This window comes from Panthera onca, chromosome B2, assembly GCF_046562875.1.
Source record: "Panthera onca isolate mPanOnc1 chromosome B2, mPanOnc1 haplotype 2, whole genome shotgun sequence".
NCBI classification, from domain to species: domain Eukaryota; kingdom Metazoa; phylum Chordata; class Mammalia; order Carnivora; family Felidae; genus Panthera; species Panthera onca.
Window position 1 is genome coordinate 42613373 of NC_138343.1, and position 23057 is coordinate 42636429.

General features: G+C 38.1%; 1 protein-coding gene and 1 non-coding gene across 5 annotated transcripts in view; both read right to left on the reverse strand.

Moving 5' to 3' along the window:
- SUPT3H (SPT3 homolog, SAGA and STAGA complex component) overlaps nucleotides 1–23057 on the reverse strand; it is a 539689-nt gene that overhangs the window by 90598 nt on the left and 426034 nt on the right. For all 4 annotated transcript variants that reach the window (XM_078446962.2, XM_078446964.1, XM_078446963.1 and 1 more), the window contains exons 7-10: nucleotides 19933–20008; nucleotides 14850–14962; nucleotides 13461–13568; nucleotides 9500–9667 (exon numbers count right to left, since the gene is read on the reverse strand). In XM_078446962.2, the coding sequence (XP_078303088.1) occupies nucleotides 9500–9667; nucleotides 13461–13568; nucleotides 14850–14962; nucleotides 19933–20008 (465 nt within the window). The remainder of the gene's footprint in view (nucleotides 1–9499; nucleotides 9668–13460; nucleotides 13569–14849; nucleotides 14963–19932; nucleotides 20009–23057) is intronic.
- LOC132668166 (U4 spliceosomal RNA) lies at nucleotides 5–150 on the reverse strand. Its single transcript, XR_009605515.1, has one exon. It is a non-coding gene; the product is annotated as a U4 spliceosomal RNA (small nuclear RNA).

Sequence of the window (23057 nt, forward strand, 5' to 3'; positions counted from 1 at the left end):
ATAAACTCATTTAAGCATAGAATATTTTTGCAAGGGAACACCAAACATCAGTAATAGTCCTTATCTCTTGAAGGATAAATGGGTATCTATTAGCAATAATCGCGCCTCGGATAAACCTCATTGGCTACGATACTGCCACTGCGCAAAGCTTGATAAATGGGTATCTAAAGGACAGGGATTAGAAGAGACATTTTCACTGTAGATCCTTCTGTACTTTTCAGATGTTCTTTCTGTACCTTGTGCATGCTTTTCCAATAGCTAGTAAAAGAATACAACAATTCCCATTCAATGAGAACATCTGCTAATTATCTAAGCTGAACCTGAAATAAAGTGTACAATATGAAACAAACCAGATCTTGACCATTTTTATGATTTTAATAAGATATGCAATAAACCAAATAGGAATTTACTCTAGAGTCTCTTTCTCAACTTCATTCCAACAATGCCCTTTAAATAACGTATCCGTTGTGCCCGCAATCACACAAATTGTTATCTTAACCCTTCATTTGGCACTGATATATAAGTAGACAGGATTTTTTTTTGAATGTTTTCTTTTTTTTTTTAAATTTTTTTAACGTTTATTTATTTTTGAGACAGAGAGAGACAGAGCATGAATGGGGGAGGGGCAGAGAGAGGGAGACACAGAATCGGAAGCAGGCTCCAGGCTCCGAGCCATCGGCCCAGAGCCCGACGCGGGGCTCGAACTCATGGACTGTGAGATCGTGACCTGAGCTGAAGTCGGACGCTTAACCGACCGAGCCACCCAGGCGCCCCTTGAATGTTTTCTTGATTCTAATTTCAAATACTTCGTGTCAGTTGGAATATATTAGAATAAATGCAATTAGTAGGTATCTGATAAGGGTAAAGACTCTTCTGTGAGTCCACTGGGCCCCAGAAGATGAATATGACTAATACAGACTCATTAAAGGTTGAGGCATTCTATCTATTTGTGGAAATCAATGCAAATATTTAGCTGGATTTGGAATTTAGAGCTAAGTTTTGCAGTGGAAATACAAAAGAGAGAAATCAAGAGGGTCAATCTTCTGCATAGTAAGTAGGATGGAAAGTTCCTCTACGGGATCTCCTTTCTCCCCACAACTTGGATTTATGTTTCATTTCTTTCCTCCATGGCCAATGTATGATCCTACTTTTCCTTACTTTTCCAAATAAATTTGGTTTTAGTCAAAACCATAGGACATTTGGTCAAAATCTCTCAGAACCTCTGGCAGGGCAATCAAATAGGATTTCAGAACACTGAAGGAAACGTAAGCTAGAAACTAATGGTTGAAGCGTGATCTTCACTAAAAACATGAAGCTAACTTATATAAAAAACAAAAATATTCACTTTTGTGAAAAATGTCATCAGATTTCCAATTTGCCCATTTCCGATTTATCTATAATTAAGTAACCGCAAACAGCAGGAAGTTACCATGTGCACATTTCTACACTTTCTTGACTTGCCCACTGAGTTCTTTGGAAGGGAACCTTTAAATCTAAAATGATAGATTTTGGAAATCTCTTCACATTTCTGTCAACATCCAGGACTTCACTAAGGTATTTGTAATCTGTTCAAATTCAGAATTCATACCAAGTTGAGAATTTTTAATTTAGCAGTGGCTCTACCCTTTTTGTAGTATTCTTCATAACTGTTTCAGAAGAATAAGCATTACACTTATATATTTGTCATTTAATCTTTAAAACTCTTCTATCTGGGGGCGCCTGGGTGGCTCAGTTGATTGAGCATCTGACTTTGGCTCAGGTCATGATCTCACAGTTCGTGAGTTCAAGCCCCATACTGGGCTATCTGCTGTCAGCATGAACCTGCTTCGGATCCTCTGTCCCCCTCTCTCTCTGCCCCTGCCCAGTTCATGCTCTCTCTTTCAAAAATAAATAAACATTAAAAAATAAAAAATAAAAACAAACGTCTTCTATCTGCTATGATCACATTTAAAGAGCGCTAGATTTATTTATCAATTCATCTCTCCCATTCGGATTGTGCCAACACTTTAGGATACTCTTTATTTTTAAAATTTCAAGGATAAAGCCTACATATTTGACAACGTAAGGAGTCCTGTTGTGCAACGAGTGCTGAAATCGCCACCAAAATAAATCATTTATCTCCCTGAGAAAAGCTCTTGGTAAAGTTCTCCCTCATATGTCAGGTCCTCCTCCTCTTGGCTGCATTCACACCATTCCGGTGTTCTTCCACTGCATCTTTACTTATGTCTCTTCATCCAAAAGCTGATGCGGGGAACTGGAGGCTGAAGTATCATATGGAATCCCACATATTCCTGGATTGGAGCACTGTCTCTCCGCTTGTCCTTGCTGGCTTCTGTTGAATAAAGTCTCCCCACAGTTTGAACTCGCAACTGTGGTCCAAGGAAGCTACACTGAACTTGTATTGCTGCTGGATCTCAAACAAACATCTGTGCCTGTCTTGACTTTTAAAAAAAATGGTCAGCGAGGCGCCTGGGTGGCTCAGTCGGTTGAGCGTCCGACTTCGGCTCAGGTCACGATCTTGCGGTCCGTGAGTTCGAGCCCCGCGTCGGGTTCTGGGCTGATGGCCCAGAGCCTGGAGCCTGCTTCCGATTCTGTGTCTCCCTCTCTCTCTGCCCCTCCCCCGTTCATGCTCTGTCTCTCTCTGTCTCAAAAATAAATAAATGTTAAAAAAAAATTTTTTTTAAATAAAAAAAAAAAAATGGTGAGCAAGTTAAATCGTCCTATCCTTTCTCAGCCTTTCCCTTGCCAGGGAAGTCCAATTTTAAGAAGGACCTGGAATCTCAGATAATGGCCACTTATTCTTTCCACATCCAGAATGATGGACTAGATCTTTTGTTAAACTTGAAATATTGGTTCTTACAGAGGAGGAGCACATATTTCAGATGAGAGCAAAACAAAAGGTTAGTACTACTATTACTGATATTTTTATTACTCACTGACCTCAAAGGTTGATTTATAATCTGGCCAGGTATGTGTCTTCCTTTTATTCACTGCTGGACACATAGCTTTCCCAGAGCTTTGTGCTTATGGAGGATTCTTTTCAGATGAAGGTGGGCCATTCTTTGGCCAAAGATTACAGTATATAATATAGTTTTAAAAGTTGATTTTCTCATTTCAAAGTTTAATTGAGATGTTTATTGTTAAAACTGTAGTTCTATGTAACTAGAAAAATCTTTTCTTTAAGGAAATCAAAACTAGAAAAGGTACTTAAAGAGAAGATGAGAGTATCACTAGATTTAAGGATTCATACGTTATTAAATCTGGAAGCAATGCAAGATGCCATCTGTTCGAAACTTCCCCAACTCCTACCCCATTTTATAGATGAGAAAGTGAGGATAAGGGACATGGCCAAGATTATAGTGACAGTACCACTGTATGGCTATACATTGAATCTCTTGGCTTCTAGGACACATGGCTAATACATATAGGCTTTATGATTTTATGTAGAATGAGTTGTACCGTCTTCCCACCATAGCTGAAGTTTCCCGGGACTAAAAATGAAAACACAGCAAGAGTCTGAATGTAGAAAGATGTGGATGAGTAAACAGAGAAATAATTAATAGCTTTAAAGTGGGAAATTATTCTGATGTCACTGATTTTGAATTTAGGAGAATTCAGATATGGACTAATCTAATACTTTACTCCGGAAACCTTTTCTATAAAACAACTCTAAGGTGATAGCTTTCAACAAGATTTGGAGAGAAGTATTTAAATATTTAAGAGAAAAAAAGAATTCTTCAGAAGTTTTAGAAATTCTTGAAATTTTTATGTATGTGTGCATAATTATCTCAAATGAATTACAACTTCTTACATACTTAATAAAGCAAGTCCACTGAAGAGGTCTTTTAGGTAACATTTTGTTGTCGTAATTTCAGTTACTGAGTGAGCTGGAGCTCTATAGCTAAAATTCTTTAAAACTACTTTATAATACAGAAGTTCCTTATAGTTCAAATTTTCCCTTAATAAATAAGCACTGAGCTCTGGTGTTTTGTAAATGGAAGAGGAAACGAGATATGAGACTAAAACTTAAATTTGCTTACTATCATTATAAAATTATATCTTGGCATGGTTCCATTACTTGTAATGGCAAATGGTTCTTATTGTAGCAACTGAGTTTTACTTATTTATTTAAAAAAATTTTTTTAAATGTATTTATTTACTTTTGATAGAGAGAGAGAGAGAGCGAGCATGAGTGGGAGAGGGGCAGAGAGAGAGAGGGAGACACAGAATCGGAAGCGGGCTCCAGGCTCTGAGATGTCAGCACAGAGCCCAATGTGGGGCTCCAACTCACAACTGTGAGATCATTGCCTGAGCTGAAGTCGGACACTTAACCAACTGAGCCACCCAGGCACCCTGTCAACTGAGTTTTAGAAAGGAGTATCAACTTTAAACAAATTATGAAAAACAAGAACATGAAAGCAATAGAGACTGATCAAAACCAGACAGAAATTGGAAAGGGAGTGCCTATATTTCGAAGAAGAGAAGAACAGTGGCTTCAGTTTCCTGTTTTTACTGTTTTAGTATAAGGGTGGGCTCCAGTCAGTATAGGGGGCACATGACCTTAGAGACTTTAAGAAATATAGGCCAGAATTCAGGGCACCCACAGCAGGTGTGAAGTGAGGAAGGAAATACCAAAAATGGGCAAAATCAAAGAAGGTTAGTCCCCAATTCTGTGTACAAACTTTCCCAAATCGATTTCTCTGTGGTACCAAAGCCAAGAAACCCAGTTAAAATGACATGAACTGAGGAGAGATTCCAGCTGCTGCCATTGAAGAGGAGTCTGAGTTTCAAGTTTAGAGCTCAGTGTAGAACAGTAAATTGTCTGCTTAACTCACATGCACACAATCACCACCACTATCAACACCAAGAACTCTTCATATATAAGAGTTCACATATATAAGACAACACAAAATTTCTACAATATATTACCTATGATATTACCAGGATATAACTGAAAATTACTAGACATGCAACAATGTAAGAAATTGCCTGAGATGAACAGACTGAGAGAGGAGGCATTATTTTGGTCTCCACTGAGCCTAAGTACCACAGAAAGCATGATTTATACTCAATGGAGATGAAAATAAGCCATACTAATTGACCAAAGAAGGATTTAAAAAAAAATTTTTTTTTAACATTTATTTATTTTTGAGACAGAGAGAGACAAGAGCATGAATGGAGGAGGGGCAGAGAGAGAGGGAGACACAGAATCAGAAGCAGGCTCCAGGCTCTGAGCCATCAGCCCAGAGCCTGACACGGGGCTCGAACTCACGGACCGTGAGATCGTGACCTGAGCCGAAGTTGGATGCTCAACCAACTGAGCCACCCAGGCGCCCTGACCAAAGAAGGATGTTAAAGCAGCTGTTATAACTATGTTCAAGAAGATAAGGAAAATAAACTTGTAATAAATGACAAATAAACTAGATGCACAACAACTAAAAAGAAATCACGTGGAAATTATAAAGCAATTAAATAGAATATCACAAATAAAAAATTACTGGATGGGTATAACAGACTGGAGCTGATAGAAGAGTCTGGAACATAAAGAAATATCAAAGAATTTATCCAACCTGAAGAAAGAGAAAAGACTGAGAGAACGGTTAAACAGGTACCTGTTGAACAATATCAAAGTAACTATCAAATATGTGCCTGGAGTCTCAGAAGTAGAGGAGAGACAGTGAATTGAAGCATAAAAAAAATATCTGAGGAAGTAACTGCTGAAAATTCCCCCCAAATACTTAAAGGCATAAACCAATAGTCAAGGAGCTCAGTGAACCCTAAGCAGGATAAATACAAAGAAAACCATGTTTGTAGATATCACAGTCAAACTGCTGAAAACTAAAAATAAAGATATAATCCCAAAACCATCCAGAGAAAACGAACACATTACAAACACAGAAACAATAATACAAACTACTGACATATGATTGAAACAATGGATGCCAGAAAATAGTGGAATGATATCATTAAAGTAGTGAAATAAAATTGCCAACCCAGAATTCTATATCCAGTGAAAATATCTTCTAAAAATGAAAGAAAAGATATTTTCAGAAATATGAAAACTCAGAGAAACCGTCACCAGCTAAACCGCACTGTAACAAATGCTAAAATAAAATTTAGTAGAACAAAAGAGGAAAATAATACCATAAGGAAATCTGAACATAAAAAAATAGTAAATGTTAAATGGAAATGGTAAATGTTAAAGTCTATTCTTTCTCTTAGTTTCATTAAAATGCATTTGATTATTTAAGGTAAAAATAGTATTATGGTTTATAACATAAGAAGATGTAAGATGTATCACAACTATAGTGTAATGGACAAGAGTAAAGTACATGCGTCTTACAAATATGAGTCTCATATTTTATGTAAGCAGTACAATAACTCCAAGTACACTGAAAATTTAAGGATATATTGTAATCCTTAGCATAACCACTGAAAAAATAATGCAAAGAGGTATCACTAAGAAACCAGTAGATAAACTGAATTTCTTAAAGAGCACAGAACCCAAAATAAGAAAGAAAAACTGAGAAACAAAAATAGAACAAGCAGAAAACAAATACCAAAATAGTTGACCTATATCGGATCATGTCAATAAATACACTGAATATCAGGGAATTAAAGACTATAATTAAAAGATATACTTTAGAAAGGAAAAAGAAGCAAGACCCAACTATTTGGTGTCTACAAGAGATGTGCTTTAAATATTAAAGGCACAGATACACTGAAAGAAAACTGACAGAAAAACATATCAATGTAAACAGTACAAGAAAGCTGGAATGGCTATAGTAATCAGATAAAATAGAATTCAGAGTGAATAATATTACCAGTGCTAAAAGGAAGATTTCATAAAGATACAGAGGTATGCCATCATCATGGATTATATGAATTGGTACTGTTAAGACATTCATAACCCCAAGCTGATGGAAGTATTCAATCTGATCCCTTTCAAACCCCCACTAGGCTTTTTTGTCTTTTTCTTCCTCCCTTCCCCTCTTCTCCTTCCTTCCTTCCTTCCTTCCTTCCTTCCTTCTTCCTTCCTTTAGGTAGACACTAAGATGTTGATTCTAAAATTTATATAGAAATGCAAAGGACACAGCGTGTCCATAAAATTATGGCTGAAAGATAAAGTTTGAGGTCTCATACTACCCGCTATAAGACCTACTATAAAGCTACAGTAATCAAAGCAAATGGTACCAACAAAACAACTGACAAATCAGTCAATGAGACAAATGAAATTCCAGAAATAAAGACTAGATATGTGGTCATTTGATTATTTCTTTCTTTATTTTTATTTGAGAGAGAGAGAGAGAGGTGAGAGAGAGAAAGAACGTGAGCAGGGTGCAAGGACAGGGAGTATGAGGAACTTAAGCAGGCTCCACACTCAGCGCACATCCTGACATGGGCTTGATCGCACAACCTGGGGTCATGATCTGAGCTGAAATCAAGAGTTGGACGCTCAACTGAGCCACCCAGGTGTCAATGGTCATTTGATTTTCAACAAAGCCACCGAAGCGATCTAATGGAAGAAAAGAGTCCTCAACAAAAAGTTTGGCAATAACCAGATAACCGTATGTAAAAAAGTGAACTTGACCTCCAGTCATATAATACACAAAAGTTAATCTGATGATGATGAAATAGAAATGGAAGTGATACAGCTTTCAGAGGAAAACACTTATCACCATGACTTGAGAGAAGTCAAAGGTTTCTTAGGATACAGAGAGCAATAAACGTGTGAGAAAACTGGATGAATGAGACTTCATCAGAAGTTCAAAACGTCTGCTCATCAATATATATACCATTAAGACAATGAACAGGTAAGGCATGATGTGAGAAACAACATGTAGAAAAAACATTTGACAGAGGATTATTACATAGGATATATATAAAGAACCCCTACAAATTGGTGATAAAAGACAATCTTCCCTCAAAATACTGTAGAAAAGATTTGAAGAGACTTTTCCCTTAGGAAGATACATGAATGGCCAGTCAGCACTTGAAAAAATGCTTAACATCGTTTGTCATCAGGGAAGTGCTAACTCAAAGTAAAATGAGTCACTGTTGAATATCCATTAGAATGGTTAAAAATAAAAACAATGATAACACCAAATGCTGATGAACATGGGAGGCATATACTGCAGGTGTAAGTATAAAATGATACAAATATTTTGGGAAAAAAAAGTCGTGGAGTTTCTTTCTTTCTTTTTTTAATATTTATTTTGAGAGAGAGCGAGAGAGTGGAGGAGGGACAGAGAGAGAGGGAGAGGGAGAGAGAGAATCCCAAGCAGGATCTGGCTGTCAGTGGGGCTCAAACCCACAAACCATGAGATCATCACCTGAACCGGAATGAAGGGTTGGATGCTTAACTGACTGAGCCACCCAGACGCCCCATTCTTAGAGTTTCTTTGAACACTGAACACATACATACTCTATGGCCTAGTACTTTAATTCCTAGCTATTTACCCAAGAGAAATAAAGGCATTTGCCCATAAAGACTTTCACGATAAAGCTCACAACAGGTTTATTTAGAATGCCTCAATAACTGGAAACAGCCTAGGTGTCCACCATAATCAGAATAAATACACTGATATATTCATACAAGGGATTATTACTCAATAATAAAGAGGAATAAATTACACTTATAGTGAAAAACAAACTTCAAAAATATCTTGAGTGAAAGACATTTCACTCAAAAGAGTTTACATCCTACATTTTTCTTATATGATGTTCTAGAACAGAAAAAACTGAGCTAGTATGAAAAAAATCAGGACAGTGACTGCCTTTCTAAGGATAGTGGCTGGTATTGACTGGGAAGAGGCATGCAGGAACTTTCTGAACTGATGATAATGTTTTATATCTTTGAGAGGGATTTACAAAACAACAGGTTACACATTTGCCCACATTCGTCAAAGGGTATACTTAAGCATTGAGTGGTTCACTGTGTGCTAAGTTTTACCTTAAAAAAAAAAAAAAAAAGAACCACAAAAAAATGTTACATAATGAAGTGTTAAGCCATGAGGTGTACTAATGTCTGTAGCTTACTTGGCCTTGTAGCTAAAAAAAAAAAAAAAAAAAAAAAAAAAAAAAAGATGAACTGACAGATGAGCAAAGGAACAATTAGATGCATAGATATAATAAAAGTCAATATGTAGATAATACCGTAAGTATGGTAAAATGTTCACTGTAGAATCTAGATGGCAGATACATGGTGTTAACTCTACAATTCTCTTAATATTTTTGTTATGTTTGAAAATTTTTCTAATAAAATATTAGAAAAAAAGCGTTATCTTGCTTTATCCAGAAGAAATCTGTTACGAAAGTTTCAGGAGAAGTCATTAAGTATGGTCAAGCATAAATTGGTTGTTTCTAAAAATCTGAATGATGCGCAAAACAGAGCACATTTTCCAGATCTCTGAAACAAACTCAACGAGCTTTCTCCGAAGCTCTGCATCAGAAAAAAAAAAAAAAAAAAAAAGGAAAAAGAAAAAAAATTGTCACTGACCTTTTTTCTTTTCCTTTGCTTGGTTTTAGTCAAGTCTTGTCCAGCACTCCCATTCCCAAGGGATCCTGCTGTGGTTTTCCCTGAGTGCTGTGACCCAGATGATGGGGCTGTTGGTGTGGGAGGAGGTGTGGTCTCAGGAGATTCTGGGTAGGACTTCATGCTAGACCCCTGCCCAAAGAGATTTGGTTTTGAAATCAAGTGACCAGGACTTCTACTGACATTCAATTTGGTTGAATACCTCCTGGATTCAATACTTCTTGAGGTTTACAAGTATCAAAACACAAGGTATGATTATCTAGTGCACAGAAATGGTGCCCTGTCTTGCCCCTGAGAGTCTAAATAGTCTAAATTTTTAATCTGTCTGATCAGCTTAATCTTAATCTGTCTACTACAGCTTCTGAAATTTCTGTTGATTCGGTCAGATAGAGAGATTTCTACTTGGAGGTTCTGTCAGCATGTCAGACTTACATGTCTCAAAAGGCACCTCTGAAGTCCCCCCCAAACCGGACGCTGTCCAGACATGATTTGTATCAGTGTGACCAGCCTTCTACCAGTGACTCAAACTCAGCGCCTGTAGGGTCACTGTAGATACCTCTAGCTCCTTCCATTTTCAGTTCCTTCCTTCTTTCATAATATCCCTCATTTCTATCTGGTTTCTTTGGCCATGACTGCAGGTCTGTTCTCTCTTCCATGTAGAAGCGCTTCAAATGTTTGAGGACTGTCACTTTGCATAGCCTCTTTTCTTTTACAGGTCAGATTAGCTCACATTCCTTCAACCACTCATTTCAGGTTCTTTCACCTTTAGATATAACTCGCCTTTAGATATCCTCTACTGTGTCAATGTCCTTCCTATTGGATGGTACCTAAACACTGAAACTAAACACAAAAATTTCCTTATCAGTAATATCACAGTATTAGCTCCTAAGAAATGTACAGGCCAGTAAAAGCCTAGAAGCTTTTTTTTCAGATATGGTATTATTAGTCCACATTTTCTTTATCCCACCACCTATACTAACCATACTATCTGCTGGCCTACACTTCTCCATATTTAAAAAAATTAAGCTGGGGCGCCTGGGTGGCTTGGTCGGTTGAGTGTCTGACTTCGGCTCAGGTCATGATCTCACAGTCCGTGAGTTCGAGCCCCGCGTCGGGCTCTGTGCTGACAGCTCAGAGCCTGGAGCCTGTTTCCGATTCTGTGTCTCCCTCTCTCTCTGCCCCTCCCCTGTTCATGCTCTGTCTCTCTCTGTCTCAAAAATAAATAAACGTTAAAAAAAAATTAAAAAAAATAAAAAAATAAGCTAAACTTTGTAAAACGTTTGGCTGAAATGCATGTATTGGTTTCAGAAATATTTCTTTGATTTGGCTGCCTAGGAACATTATCAAACAAGAAAGAATAAGGCTAATTTGGCATGAGTTGTTCTTAGGAAAAACAAGGTAACTCCTAGAGATCTCTGCTTGCTGTGCATAAACCATATGTTAGAAAAAAAACCTTAAAAATTAACTTCAATTCCTATTAAAGATGCTAATCTGAGAACCCAAGCATAACTAGCTTGTTTCCTTATCTGCCTAGTGTTCAAGAATGTCAGTCATTAAAATAGAATGTATTATGTATTAACTCCATGCCTTGAGAGCTTGATTCCAATCCAAAGCACGTAGCACCTCCATTTGGATCTTCCTAAAACACCCATTTGAACTCATCACCCTTTAGGAGCCAAGAACCCTTCAACAACTCTTCCTTAACTCTAAGAGCCTAAGGCTTAATTTTCTAATCTGACCTCCTCCTCTTCCTCAATGAATCCTTTGCTTGAATATTTTAATCAGCTTTGTTTTTCCCTTCTACAATTATACCTATGCTGCCTCTGAGGCCTAGAATATTCTCCCCAGTTTTACCATCTTGTCAAAGTCCTATCTTCCCTCAACACCAGCTTCCTCTCTGAAGTCTTCTCTACAGTCAGGGATTGTTTCTATACCTCCATGCTTCCTGTCTATGGCACTCATTTGGAAATTAGCATATGTAATCTCAAATTGTCTGTTTGCTTGTTCTTCATTTCCTTGTTTGTTTTACAGAACACAGATCATACCAGTCTTTGGGGTTCCCCTTTGTACCCAATTTGTTAAAAAGCCCTTTAAAGCAGGTCCTTGATGTTGGTTGCTGGTTTGTAACATTGATGAGGAAGAATCCTACTTTAGAGTGGCCATTCTCTGTGTTTTGTCAGGTAATAAAGGGCAGGAAGATTTCCAGTCCCTCTGAATGTTCATTTTGACCACCAGTCACACAGGAGGAGGGGTGTCTGGACGGCCAGGGGAACGCTTGAGGCTTTGCTAACATATTTAGTCAGGATGCTTTCCGACACTCATGCTCCCGCCTCCCAGAGAGCCCGGGAAACCGAGCACACACAGGCCATTTTTCTTAACTACTGGGTAGCTGGGAGCAGCAGCTGTGGTTGCTGAGCGGTTGCCCAGGGCAGCTTGGCCACCCTGGAGAACCAAGAAAGAAGGGAAATAAAGAGTTTTCCTAGCCATGCAAGCAATCCCTTGAATGTTAAGGGAAAACTAGGCTTGTTATGTTCACTGTAAATTTCTTCAATTAGAAATGTTACAACAAATTTGTCTGATGTTAATGAAAAGCATACTTATACACATATTCATAAAGTGAACGTGTACCAAAGATATTTTTAAAGGGTGTTCTTTGACATCGTAATTTGGGTTTGTAACGTAAAGAAAACAAAGTGTTTAATCAACTGAGTAAGCTTTAGGGACTTTTAAAGTATGATGACTGATAATGATGTATGATCTTTTCTAAGAAAAAAAAAAAGGATTTGTAATGGGCAAAACACTTTAATTTCTACTTGGATTCCAAGCCAATCTGATCCTCCAAGGGGAATAAAAAGATGTCAATCTTCTGACGGATAATAAGATATATAGGCATATATATTTATATATTTTCTAAGTATCCAAGAGCAGAGATGCTTAAACTTGGGGTCCGTAGGGTTCACAGATCACTTAGATCCATAGAATGGTTTCAGAGGGTCTTTGAACACCCTGAATTGTATACAAAATTTGTGAATGTGTTTACGGAGACAGGGTTTATAGTTTTTGCCAAATTCTCAAAGGGGCTTAGCCATTTTCAGGTTGTATATTTCACCCAACTTGATCCAAAGCTCGCTTCACAACTATACATGTAGATGTTAATCTAACCTCCTTGCTGCCTTCTATACGGTTATTAGATTGAATTATATGAAATTGCTGTTTGTGCTAGTAAAAAAAAGTTACATATTAGCAAATTCGTTCAATAGATAATACCACATTTTTGGTTTGCAGCTATATGCTGCTTACAGAGCATCTTCATAATAAGAATGTTACACAGTTACTGCACAATGTCTTAAAGTTTGGCAAGATTTTATAGTCCCCTAAGTGGGGGTCCCAGCCACATAAACTGGATATGAAAGGATGTGATCCTCACATGACAAGGGCCAATCTGAACACAGAGAATAAGTGGAGCCATGCTTCTTTAAATCATGTTTAGAGCTGGATCAATAACTGGGAAGTAAAATTATCAATAAACGTTGGGAATTATTAGGACACGAATAATAGTGGTCCTCTCATTTCTGAGGCGCAAAGAAATAAAGAACTATTCTCAACATTGTTCAAAGGCCCAAACCGGTTGTTCACCGCCCATGGAAACGAGGTGAGGTCTACAACTATCCCTCTTTCACTGCAGGGCTAGGGAAGCTAGATAAGGCAAGAAAAAGGTGAGCAAATAATTGTATTAAGTGGCTTGTTAGGGCCTGGAACATAGTAGGAACTCAGAAAATCTCTGTTTGAAAGTTGAGCGTGTTCAGATTCCTGACTGAAGGCTATACATTCCTACATTGTCTTTTTCAAAGAATTACTACCGTAAACACCAGACATGAGAAAAATCCACAGATGTGTCAAAGACAGATTTTTTTTTGCTACTCACCTCAGCAGAGTTGTGATACTGAATGAAGGTTGCAGAAATGGCATGGCTGAAGGGGTCTCCGGCCTTGGTTACCATGTCCTGCCTCACAAGAAGAGCCAGGTCCACTAACTAGATCAGAGTAATGAAAAGAAGTCACATCACTGGAAAGAACCACCAATGTCAATGCAGTGGCAAAACTGAAAGCAATCCATTCCAAATGTTACTGATCATACAGTGAGCCTACAAATCTGTATTGTGCACATGAGCATATGCTTTCATTGACTGGAAAATGGACCTATCCATGAACAGAAACACCATAAGAAACTCTTAAAAACTGATAATAAACTGAGGGTTGATGGGCGGTGGGAGGGAGGGGAAAGAGGGTGATGGACATTGAGGAGGGCGCCTGTTGGGATGAGCACTGGGTGTTGTATGGAAACCAATTTGACAATAAATTTCATATTAGAAAAATGAAATGAATTAACTGGTTAGGTATGCTATATTCTAAGCTGTGCTTTTATTCTATCAAGAGTACGGATGATTTTTATCCAGTAAAACATAAATGCAATTTAATGCAGCAGGCCGAATTTATTGAATAAACATGTGCTATTGAAAAAAAAAAAAGAAACAATATATTCTGACTTTCTAGGGGAGTAGTTCTCAGATTGTATTTAATAATCACTAGGGGAAGCATTTTAAAATAGAGATTTCTGGGCTCTAGATACCGAGATTCGAATTTGGTTATGTTTTATTTTCTTTTATTAGTTTCTTTTATTTTTTAAAGTTTATTTATTTATTTTGACGGATTGAAGAGGAGCAGAAAGAGAGGAAGACAGAGAGAATTCCAAGCAGGCTCTGCACTGTCAGCACAGAGTCCGACGCGGGCTCCATCTCACAAACCATGAGATCATGACCTGAGCCGAAATCAAGAGTTGGATGCTTCGACTGAGCCTCCAGGGCGCCCCTCTGGGTTAACATTTTAAACAAGCAGCGAGGAGAGGCTGATGCTTGTGGTCAAAGGACCATGCTTTGATTCTGGACTCAGGTTTTGGTAAGCACTCAGTAGACTGTACATAACTAGAAAGGTATTTCTCAAAGCTCAAAAATAATCTCTAAACAAGGTAGATGTGTCCTTAGAATTCAAGGTTGAGAAAAAGTATGCAGGGATACACAACTTCGGGTTAGGATCAAGTTGTAACAAACAGCCACTTTTACCCTAACACCCACCAGAGTTGAGGATACAAAGAAACATAACTGAAGGAAATTTCAGAAAATGGCAAGATTGCCATAGGATACAACTCATGGCTGTTCTCATTCCTGGAAGAGTAGCGGTAGAGGACCTGATTATGGACAGGGATTAGGAGAAAGCAGTCATGAATGGCCTGTTAGGACAGATATTATAATTCTTACCTGTGCCACAGTTTCATATGCTAAATATGCTAAAATTTCCATAGCGACAACATTGGGTTTTATCTCCATACTGCTGCAGTCCAACCAGTCTCGAAATTTGGAGGCTTTTTTGGCTAGCCATCAAAAAAATAAATATCGAAAATTTAATTTTTAAAGTGTTTTAATACTTCATGTTACCATCACAAAACGGAAATTACATTTGAAAAATAATGCATCTAAAACGCTATGTTTTCGAAGCACTAATGATAGTGTCCCGATATTCAAGCCCCGAGAAATTCCTCATGCATTTGGGTCTTTGCATTTTGTATCCGTGCTACATAACACAGTACACGAGATGACTTAATGTTCAGACCTTCTCACAGTGTCAGAATAAGTCACCATTGGCCATAGCTCATGTATTAACAATAGTCAAAGGGGTTGCTTGATTGTAACTTTAATTTATGCTTGTGGAAAGAAATTCCTGCAAGAAAGAACCTGTGATTAAAAAAAAAAAAGAAAACGGGAACGGGAACGTACAGAAATTGTATTTGCGATACATTTCAAAATGTGTCTATTACTGTAACAGGCTCAAAGTCACAAGTTCAGAATAAAATAGAAAAAGTTTATGCCTGCAGTTACAGAATGAAATAGAAAAAGTTTATGCCTGCAGATGTCCAAATTCTTAAGCCTGACTTTCCGAACCTCCAGACTGATTTCAGCCTGTCTTTATACCAGTGCCTACTGAAATGCCACCTGGCCTTGAGTCAACCCTCTCTCTGTTCACCCCGGCTCCTTTCCCTCTGTGGAATGGCATCCCGCCTCTCTTCTTCACTCACACGGATCCTGCCTGCACTGTGTACTTCCCCACACAGTCATTTACTGAACACTTATATCATCAGATACCCTTTCATATCCGCTTATCATTTCTGAAACCGTATCAGACGATTTTTTGCAGGCGAACACTACGCATCAGGTCTCTCTCTCTGCATCCCTAACGGTACCAAGCGCATGAGGAACCTTCCGGTAAAGATCTCTAAACTGCCACCGTGCGAGGCAGAGTCTAACCTGACATAGGGCCTTTATTAGATATTACTAATTTAACCAGTCATCAACAGGGAAGAGAGTGATGGTAAAGAAATCTGTGCCGATTATTCTTTTGGTTAATCTGGTCCCACGGGTCTATTAAAACCCTTAACGGTCACTCAAAGCATGATGTTTGGATCCTTACAGACACAGGCTTCATGAATTCCACATACAGAAGAGTTTTCTTGGAAATAAATCACAGAAGACATGAAGTCTTGCTATCGAAGTGTATATCCAAAGCTGTCAACTGTGGCAGAATTATGATAATCCCCTCAAAACTATCTCCCCAAAGTAACCAATCTTCCACCTACTCTCTGACATGCAACATTCCAACTAACTAGCGAGCTGCAAAAGCTCCCAAACACTTGTGTAACATCTGTGGAATACTTCTGAAGTTCAAGTTAACAGGCAGCAATTGGGCAAAATCAATAAAAGGTACCATATCCACTTCTCCCTTTGACAGGCTGTTAGGAACACAGAAACAGGTATTTTGTGACTATGCTCTAAGCAATTTAAGAGAGGGAAGGGATAATTCCCAGCATTCCATCAGATCTGTCCACCCAAGCAACAGAATTGGTGGCTTCCTCACTAGATTTTAAGCTCTGCGAATGCAGGGATGAGGACCATGTGTCCACCCTGTATCCCCAGCACCTAGAATACGAATAGTGCCTGGCATCAGCAGACTCAAAATAAATATTTCTAGATAAAAACTGAATGAACAAATGAATGAAAGATGATACTTCTTTAAAGGGCAGGGTTTCAACTTTTCCATGTCAAAAAGGTGCACAGAGGTACCATAAAACCACTGTGGGTTACTGCTATTCCAACAACAGGTAAAGATTCCCTGAGATAATTCCCTCCCTGTCAGCTGCAGAAGGATGGCTTCAGCGACAGACCTTCCCAGGGTATTGCTGGGAAATACCAGCAAAAGAGGCACAGATACCCCCAGTCATGACAGTTTGTTTCCATCGGGAGGTGGGGGGCACCAGAATGAATGAGTTCCTTCACCTTTACTCCTCTTCTCAATGTATCAGGAGAAAGGGTAATCATGGAAATTGATCAACAATTTCAACAGAATCCTGAACAAAGGTCAGAAGTTCCTAGGATTATCAGTCTTCTGTGCTGGAATTAAAATAACTTCATACAGGGAATTTAAGATTAGTTAATTCTCATACACATGTTTATCTTTCTCATCATCGATCACTAGAAAAATTCAAGTTTCTCTCAATATCCCATTCTTGCATCCCTGCATACTATCTCCTTATTTCTACCCCAACCGTCTCCCAGTCTTGCCATTCTGATCCTTCCCTTAGTGCCCCCTCTAATGCTCATTCCACTCTGAAGACGTTCTTCTGCGACTTCAATCTCTTCAAAATTACTGCTACTTGGATTAATTGAAAATAATCCTCCTCAGAAGGCCTGGTCCTCCCTGGAATCTTCTGTAGTAGAGATTCCTTCTTTCTTTCCTCCTGTACATATATACTGATCAGCCATGGACTGCCAGCCTCTTCATTTCCCCATATACCAGAGCGCTGGGAGGTCAGACCTTCATTCTCTTAGTTTCTCCGACAGGGAAAACACAGGACAAGTGGACAGAGACTTCTTACCAACAACAGAGACTAAAAGACAATGCTATCCTGTTTTAACAAATAACTACTAGCCCACAATTTCCTACCCGACTAAACTACCACTTAAGTATGAGGGCAAAATAAAGCATTTTTAAGACAAAAATGAGTGCTTTAAGCTCTCACAGAGCCTTGGGAAAAACAAAATTAGGCTGAGAAGGAATGTTTACTAATGATCAACTTAAAAAATTTAAGTCCAGGATGCGTATTAAAAAATTAAGGATAGCAGCTAGAATAATAGAAAAAGAATATACACTATACAAACTGTTTGAGGAAACATGGAGTGAAGAAAATCTAATTAATCTGACAGAACAATGAAAAGGAGAAGGAAAAGCAAAATAAAAAAGTAAATTTAAAGCACAAAGACAGCATATATAAACCCAACAGTATAAGTAATTAAACACACATAAGTTAAAATCATCAATTAAAATACAAGCAGACTCTCAGATTGACTAAAAAGAAAATCTACGTATTTGTTTACAAAATTCATATATGAAACAAAAGGTTGAAAGGAAAGGCTTGCAAAAAGATTTATCAATTTATAACTAAATTTAAGCTTTGTGAACTAACGTTCATATCAGATGTTAAGACTTTAAGGGAAATGACTATCTAACTTACATAAATATAAAAACCAAAGTGTTGGTGAATTTGATCAGTATCCCAATTCTGCAACTTACCTTCAGCCTAAAAAGTTATGTGTTAATTTAAAAATGCATCAGTAGTCCCAATCAGTGAATGCCAAGATCAAATATTTATGAAGACACATACAGCTGGATCACAATTCCTATATCCTGGTAATTTATCAGAAGGGTAGAAACGAAAAAAGCCTACCATTCTGACCAGTGTGGGTATTAGTTCTAAATGTGCCGACCCACCTGGACTAAGCATTCCCAACCACAGCACTCTGGCATATAAAACAGAGTCTTCCACTAGGGTTTCATAATGAAGCACCTATGGGCATCATATGAAGAAATATTTTTAAATGCCCAAATCCATCTTCTTTAAAAAAATTAAGCATAATATTATGTCTAAGCTATAAGTATATTCTATAGAAAGGGAAAATATTCATTATTACTGAGTTACAAACAAAAAACTGAGTTGTTAAGAGTCTGATTTCCAAACATAAGATGTATTAGGACGCTCCAGTGGCTATCTGTTTTAGTGTGAAATAGCACGCCTGTTCCTTTAAGTGAATTAAATTTAAAATATGATTTTAAAAAATAGTTCAATAGCACTAAACGTTACTTTATAAACTGGAGATTTATACTTATAAAAGACTTGAATGCCATTTTTAAACCTAAAAATTACAATACAAAAACCTCTCATTTGCTGAAATTGCCATGATCTGAAGTGTCATTTACTTAATGCTTCACAGATGTAGGATGCCAAACTGTTAGTCAGACTGCAAAGTATATTTAGTTAGGACAAAAAAGCTCCCAAAACATGTTTTCCTATATTTTACTGACATTTACATGGGACACTGTTGGAAATGTGTCATTTATTTGTACTTGATGATCTATAAATGAAGCTCTCATTTTCTTTTTTTCAAATCAAATGCATTGTTATTATGACCACAGAACAGTTTTTCCATTTAAAGACACCATTGTGTCTATAATCCCTCAGACCAGGGTCATGTGCTCTTCTGTCAGATTTTTAACCGGACTTTTCATCACACTTACTCTTTGACCTTTCCCCCGAGAGTCTTAGTCATGGAACTGTTGTGGTGAGGATGTCTGCTGCACAATTGAGCCCGCTATGTATCACGAGCCTTTCTGTACTTTTAGTAAGCTTGTGTGCAATGACGGGACAGTACTTAATTTATCACTAGGTTATTAGTGTTACAAGAGCATGGACTAATGAATTTGGCTCACACTGAATGCCTGTTACAGCAGGGGGTTACACACAAAAATGGAAGAGACTATTGATACGTTCCTTTGGGGTAATAAGAGTATGCATAAATAAATGGAAAGCCTGGTATTTATTAATATTGGGGGCTCTTAAATGTCATGACTGTGCTACTCCAGTCCATTGTGGGTCAAGTACAATCAGCAATACTAGTGTAAATATGACTAAGAAACTGGAAAAGAAATTAAAGTGGGAACGTTAGAGAAACTGGAATTTTTCTGACTAAAAGTAATGTGAATAATTAACATGGCTCTCTGTATATTACCAGCACCCTTTAAAACCTCTTAAGACTATTAATTACAAAATAGTAGAGTGGGGTAAAACCTTTTATAGACTCCCCTACAATGCAGGGGTTGTTTCTGTAATAGTTATAACTATGCATATATTAAATTCACCAATTTCTAAGGAACGGAGATTGCGTCATACTTTAGTATATCTGTAACACATAATCTCTTAAACATGTAATGAAGCAAAATTAAACATTTACTTACAGAAACTTAATTGTCGACTTTCACAGAATTCTGCATATTGAGCCGAATCCATAATTCGAGTTTGCCTTTCTGCTCTCTAACAGATAAAGAGACACACAAACAATGTTTCAGGGCAAGTAGACCACTGTCTATGTTTTCTTGGCTAAAACGCAGAAATGAAATGCCATTTTTCTTTCTTGACTTTAAGTAAACAGTTTAGCACTACCATAAATATCATGATACATAAAATTATGTTAAGTTAACTGTAGTTTTGAAGCTTGTGTCTTTTGGAAGTTTAAAATACCATTTTCTTCTCCTCTGTTATTGTCATTATAGCCGAAGGAAAAAACCCTAAAGAATCTTACTTCTTAGATTGTGTACTGCTAAATTTTCTTAATCACCATCCATCTAAGGAAAAACCGTGACAAGATGATAACAAATCACACAGAAAAACTGTTCATCATTATTGCCCAACTATTGCCATAGAGCTGGGGATTTGCAATGTTAAAATTGGAGTCAATGAATGGAATCCATATAGTTTCCCTCAGAACACAGAGCCAGAGCTAACAAATCCATATTTTAAACTGCAAAGAAAATAAAGAAAAAGGTAAACACAACACAAAACCTTTAATCTGAGTCCAGGTATGATTCACAGTTTGGTAGCGTTTCATTCGTGGGTTTTTGATTCAGTATAGCAGATGTTTGCTGCTTCATTGTCCCACAAGAGGTAGGATAATTATAATTCACCCATAGTTCGGTGGGAAAGAATATGACCGCTTCCGCTTCCTTGGCAAGGGAAGCATTTTGAAATGAGACAGGCTGGTACTTCTTGGAATGAGATTCTGGCCAGTAAAGGAAAAAAATTCCCTGAGATTTTAATTTTTTTCTGCTTTGGAAGGGCTCTCAGCAAGTTTTCTTTATCACAGTTGGGAGTACATAAGTACCACTGCTAACGTCTGGATGTTTTTATATACTTTTTTGAACTGAAATTATTGTTTTTTCATTTTGTTTGGTTTGGGTAGTGGTCAACTGAATTCTGATGATGTATCTGTTGATGGAACGAATAATCGTGTACTAATGCTGCTCCATGCAGAAAAGACAGATGGGGTGGTGGGAGTTAAGGTAAAATTCACCAGCTCCTGTGGTTCTAAGACCACTGACTTTTTTCCCCCTTGCTTCTCTTTTTCTTTTCTTTCCCTCTCCTTTCCTTCCTAATCTCTCCTGACCCCATACATACAAACACATATACGTGCTGACATAAACCCAGACTTCTTTATTTACCCTCTAGGTTCAAGTATTCTTTTTGAACATGTATTAATAAATAGCATCCACACATTATGTACATTATGTGCAGTGCATATCTGAAACATTATGTTTCCTTAAGGATGTATTATTGGGTGAATTTTCAATACTTAGAAGTATTTTTTGATATGTGAATGCCTGATTTGGTTTTGTCCTTTTTAGCGTACCTGACACATGACTCAGTAAATGTTTGCTAATGGACAGTAGGAAATAAGGGAGAATTTTGAATATAAGGTGTTTATTTAAAAAAAGGTTCTAAGGCATAACGCTGTCAGTGTCTGACTATACATTTGTATTTCTAGCTCCGAGAGAATTTCTGACCGTGACAATTAAACAATGAAACCTCCGTGAAATGAACAAATGCTACCATTTTAGGCTACGATCAGGGCAAATGACCATCATCGCCATGATGTGGCTAGTCCTTGATTATCTACGCATTCCTGTATGTCTTCTCTGCTGCTCTCCAGCTAGGCAGCTTCATCCACCCAACACATGCTAAACAGAAAGGACTTAGATAAATAATGGAAAAAGAAAATTCCTAATGGGATTCTTAACCCTAACTTTTCTTCCACCGAGCTGGACAATCAAGATTTGGTTTCTCTATAGATGTTTGCATGGTGGATCATCAAGCATCTGAATATGTATTCCTGGAAACGGAAGTTAGGAACACTCATCCTAAGGGGCTCAGGCTTCCAGGGTTGTGGGCTTGAATCAAGCCAGGCATTTGATGTGAGATCCCGAGCTACATTTAAAAGACACCGGAGGACTTCCAATTATTACAGCTAGCGTCGATTCCTTTTGGACACCTGATTCACGGTCTATTGTCTTTTCTTCATCAAGTATCTTAAGTTTGCTTTCAATTCCTCTAGCACTGAAGCTTTAGAGCCCCATGAAGCTGGCCCTTGGCCGTGAGCAGGAAGCCACCGACCAAGTGCCCAGCATACAGCACACGCTCAGGAAAGAGCAGCTGACTTAACAGCAAAGATGCACAGGCACTACAAAACCATGGCATATCAGAGCTGGAGGGCGACTTCAAGTTCACCTTGTTCAAACCCCCTCATCTTAAAGAGAAGGAAATTGAGGCTCAGAGAGAAGTGATTTGTCAAAGGTCATCAAGTTAGTACTGCAGGTCTGGACTGCCAATTCCGGAGCCAGCCTATTTTCATTATGAGAAGTTGTCTCCAACCTACAGCAATGGTGTTACTCCAATATTTTTCTTTGGAATCCTCTAAATTCTATACATTCCCTTACTAACCCATATCATGTGGCCACCATTAGTAATGTGCTCAAAGTGCTCATGCCCAAATACAATTAAATAAGGTCCTGGGTCAGCAAAGAAGGCATAACCCAGGGATAATCAAGTGCAGAGTGTTCAAACTGTAATGAACCTGATAGTGCACAGGTGTGCTGCAAACACATCACAGGTGTGCAGACATCCTGTTTTCCCCTCAACCTTCTAAATGTGCAGGGGGCTGAGGCAGCAGAACCCCCAGGCCGGTATCTGGTTGTAAGCTGCCTTGTCCATTTACCGCAGTGTGGCATAAAACGATCACTTTCTACGTGTGCCGTGACACGAAAGAGGGTGGGAAGCAGTTGTACTAAAACCAATGTCCTTGAATGTTACGTGACACAGCGCATGTGTGCTATTCACAGAATGGTCAAGTGAGCTCAAAATGAAATCAGAGACACCGACTGGCAGTCCAGGATGCTGAGGATGATTCAGATATGCTCATCATGCTAATTTTCGTCTACTCCTCTCTCTTCCCCATGAGTTATTTCAAATAAACCGAAAGAAAGGGACAAATGTGGCCTTGTAAAAGGGCCCAAATCTCTCACATCTGATT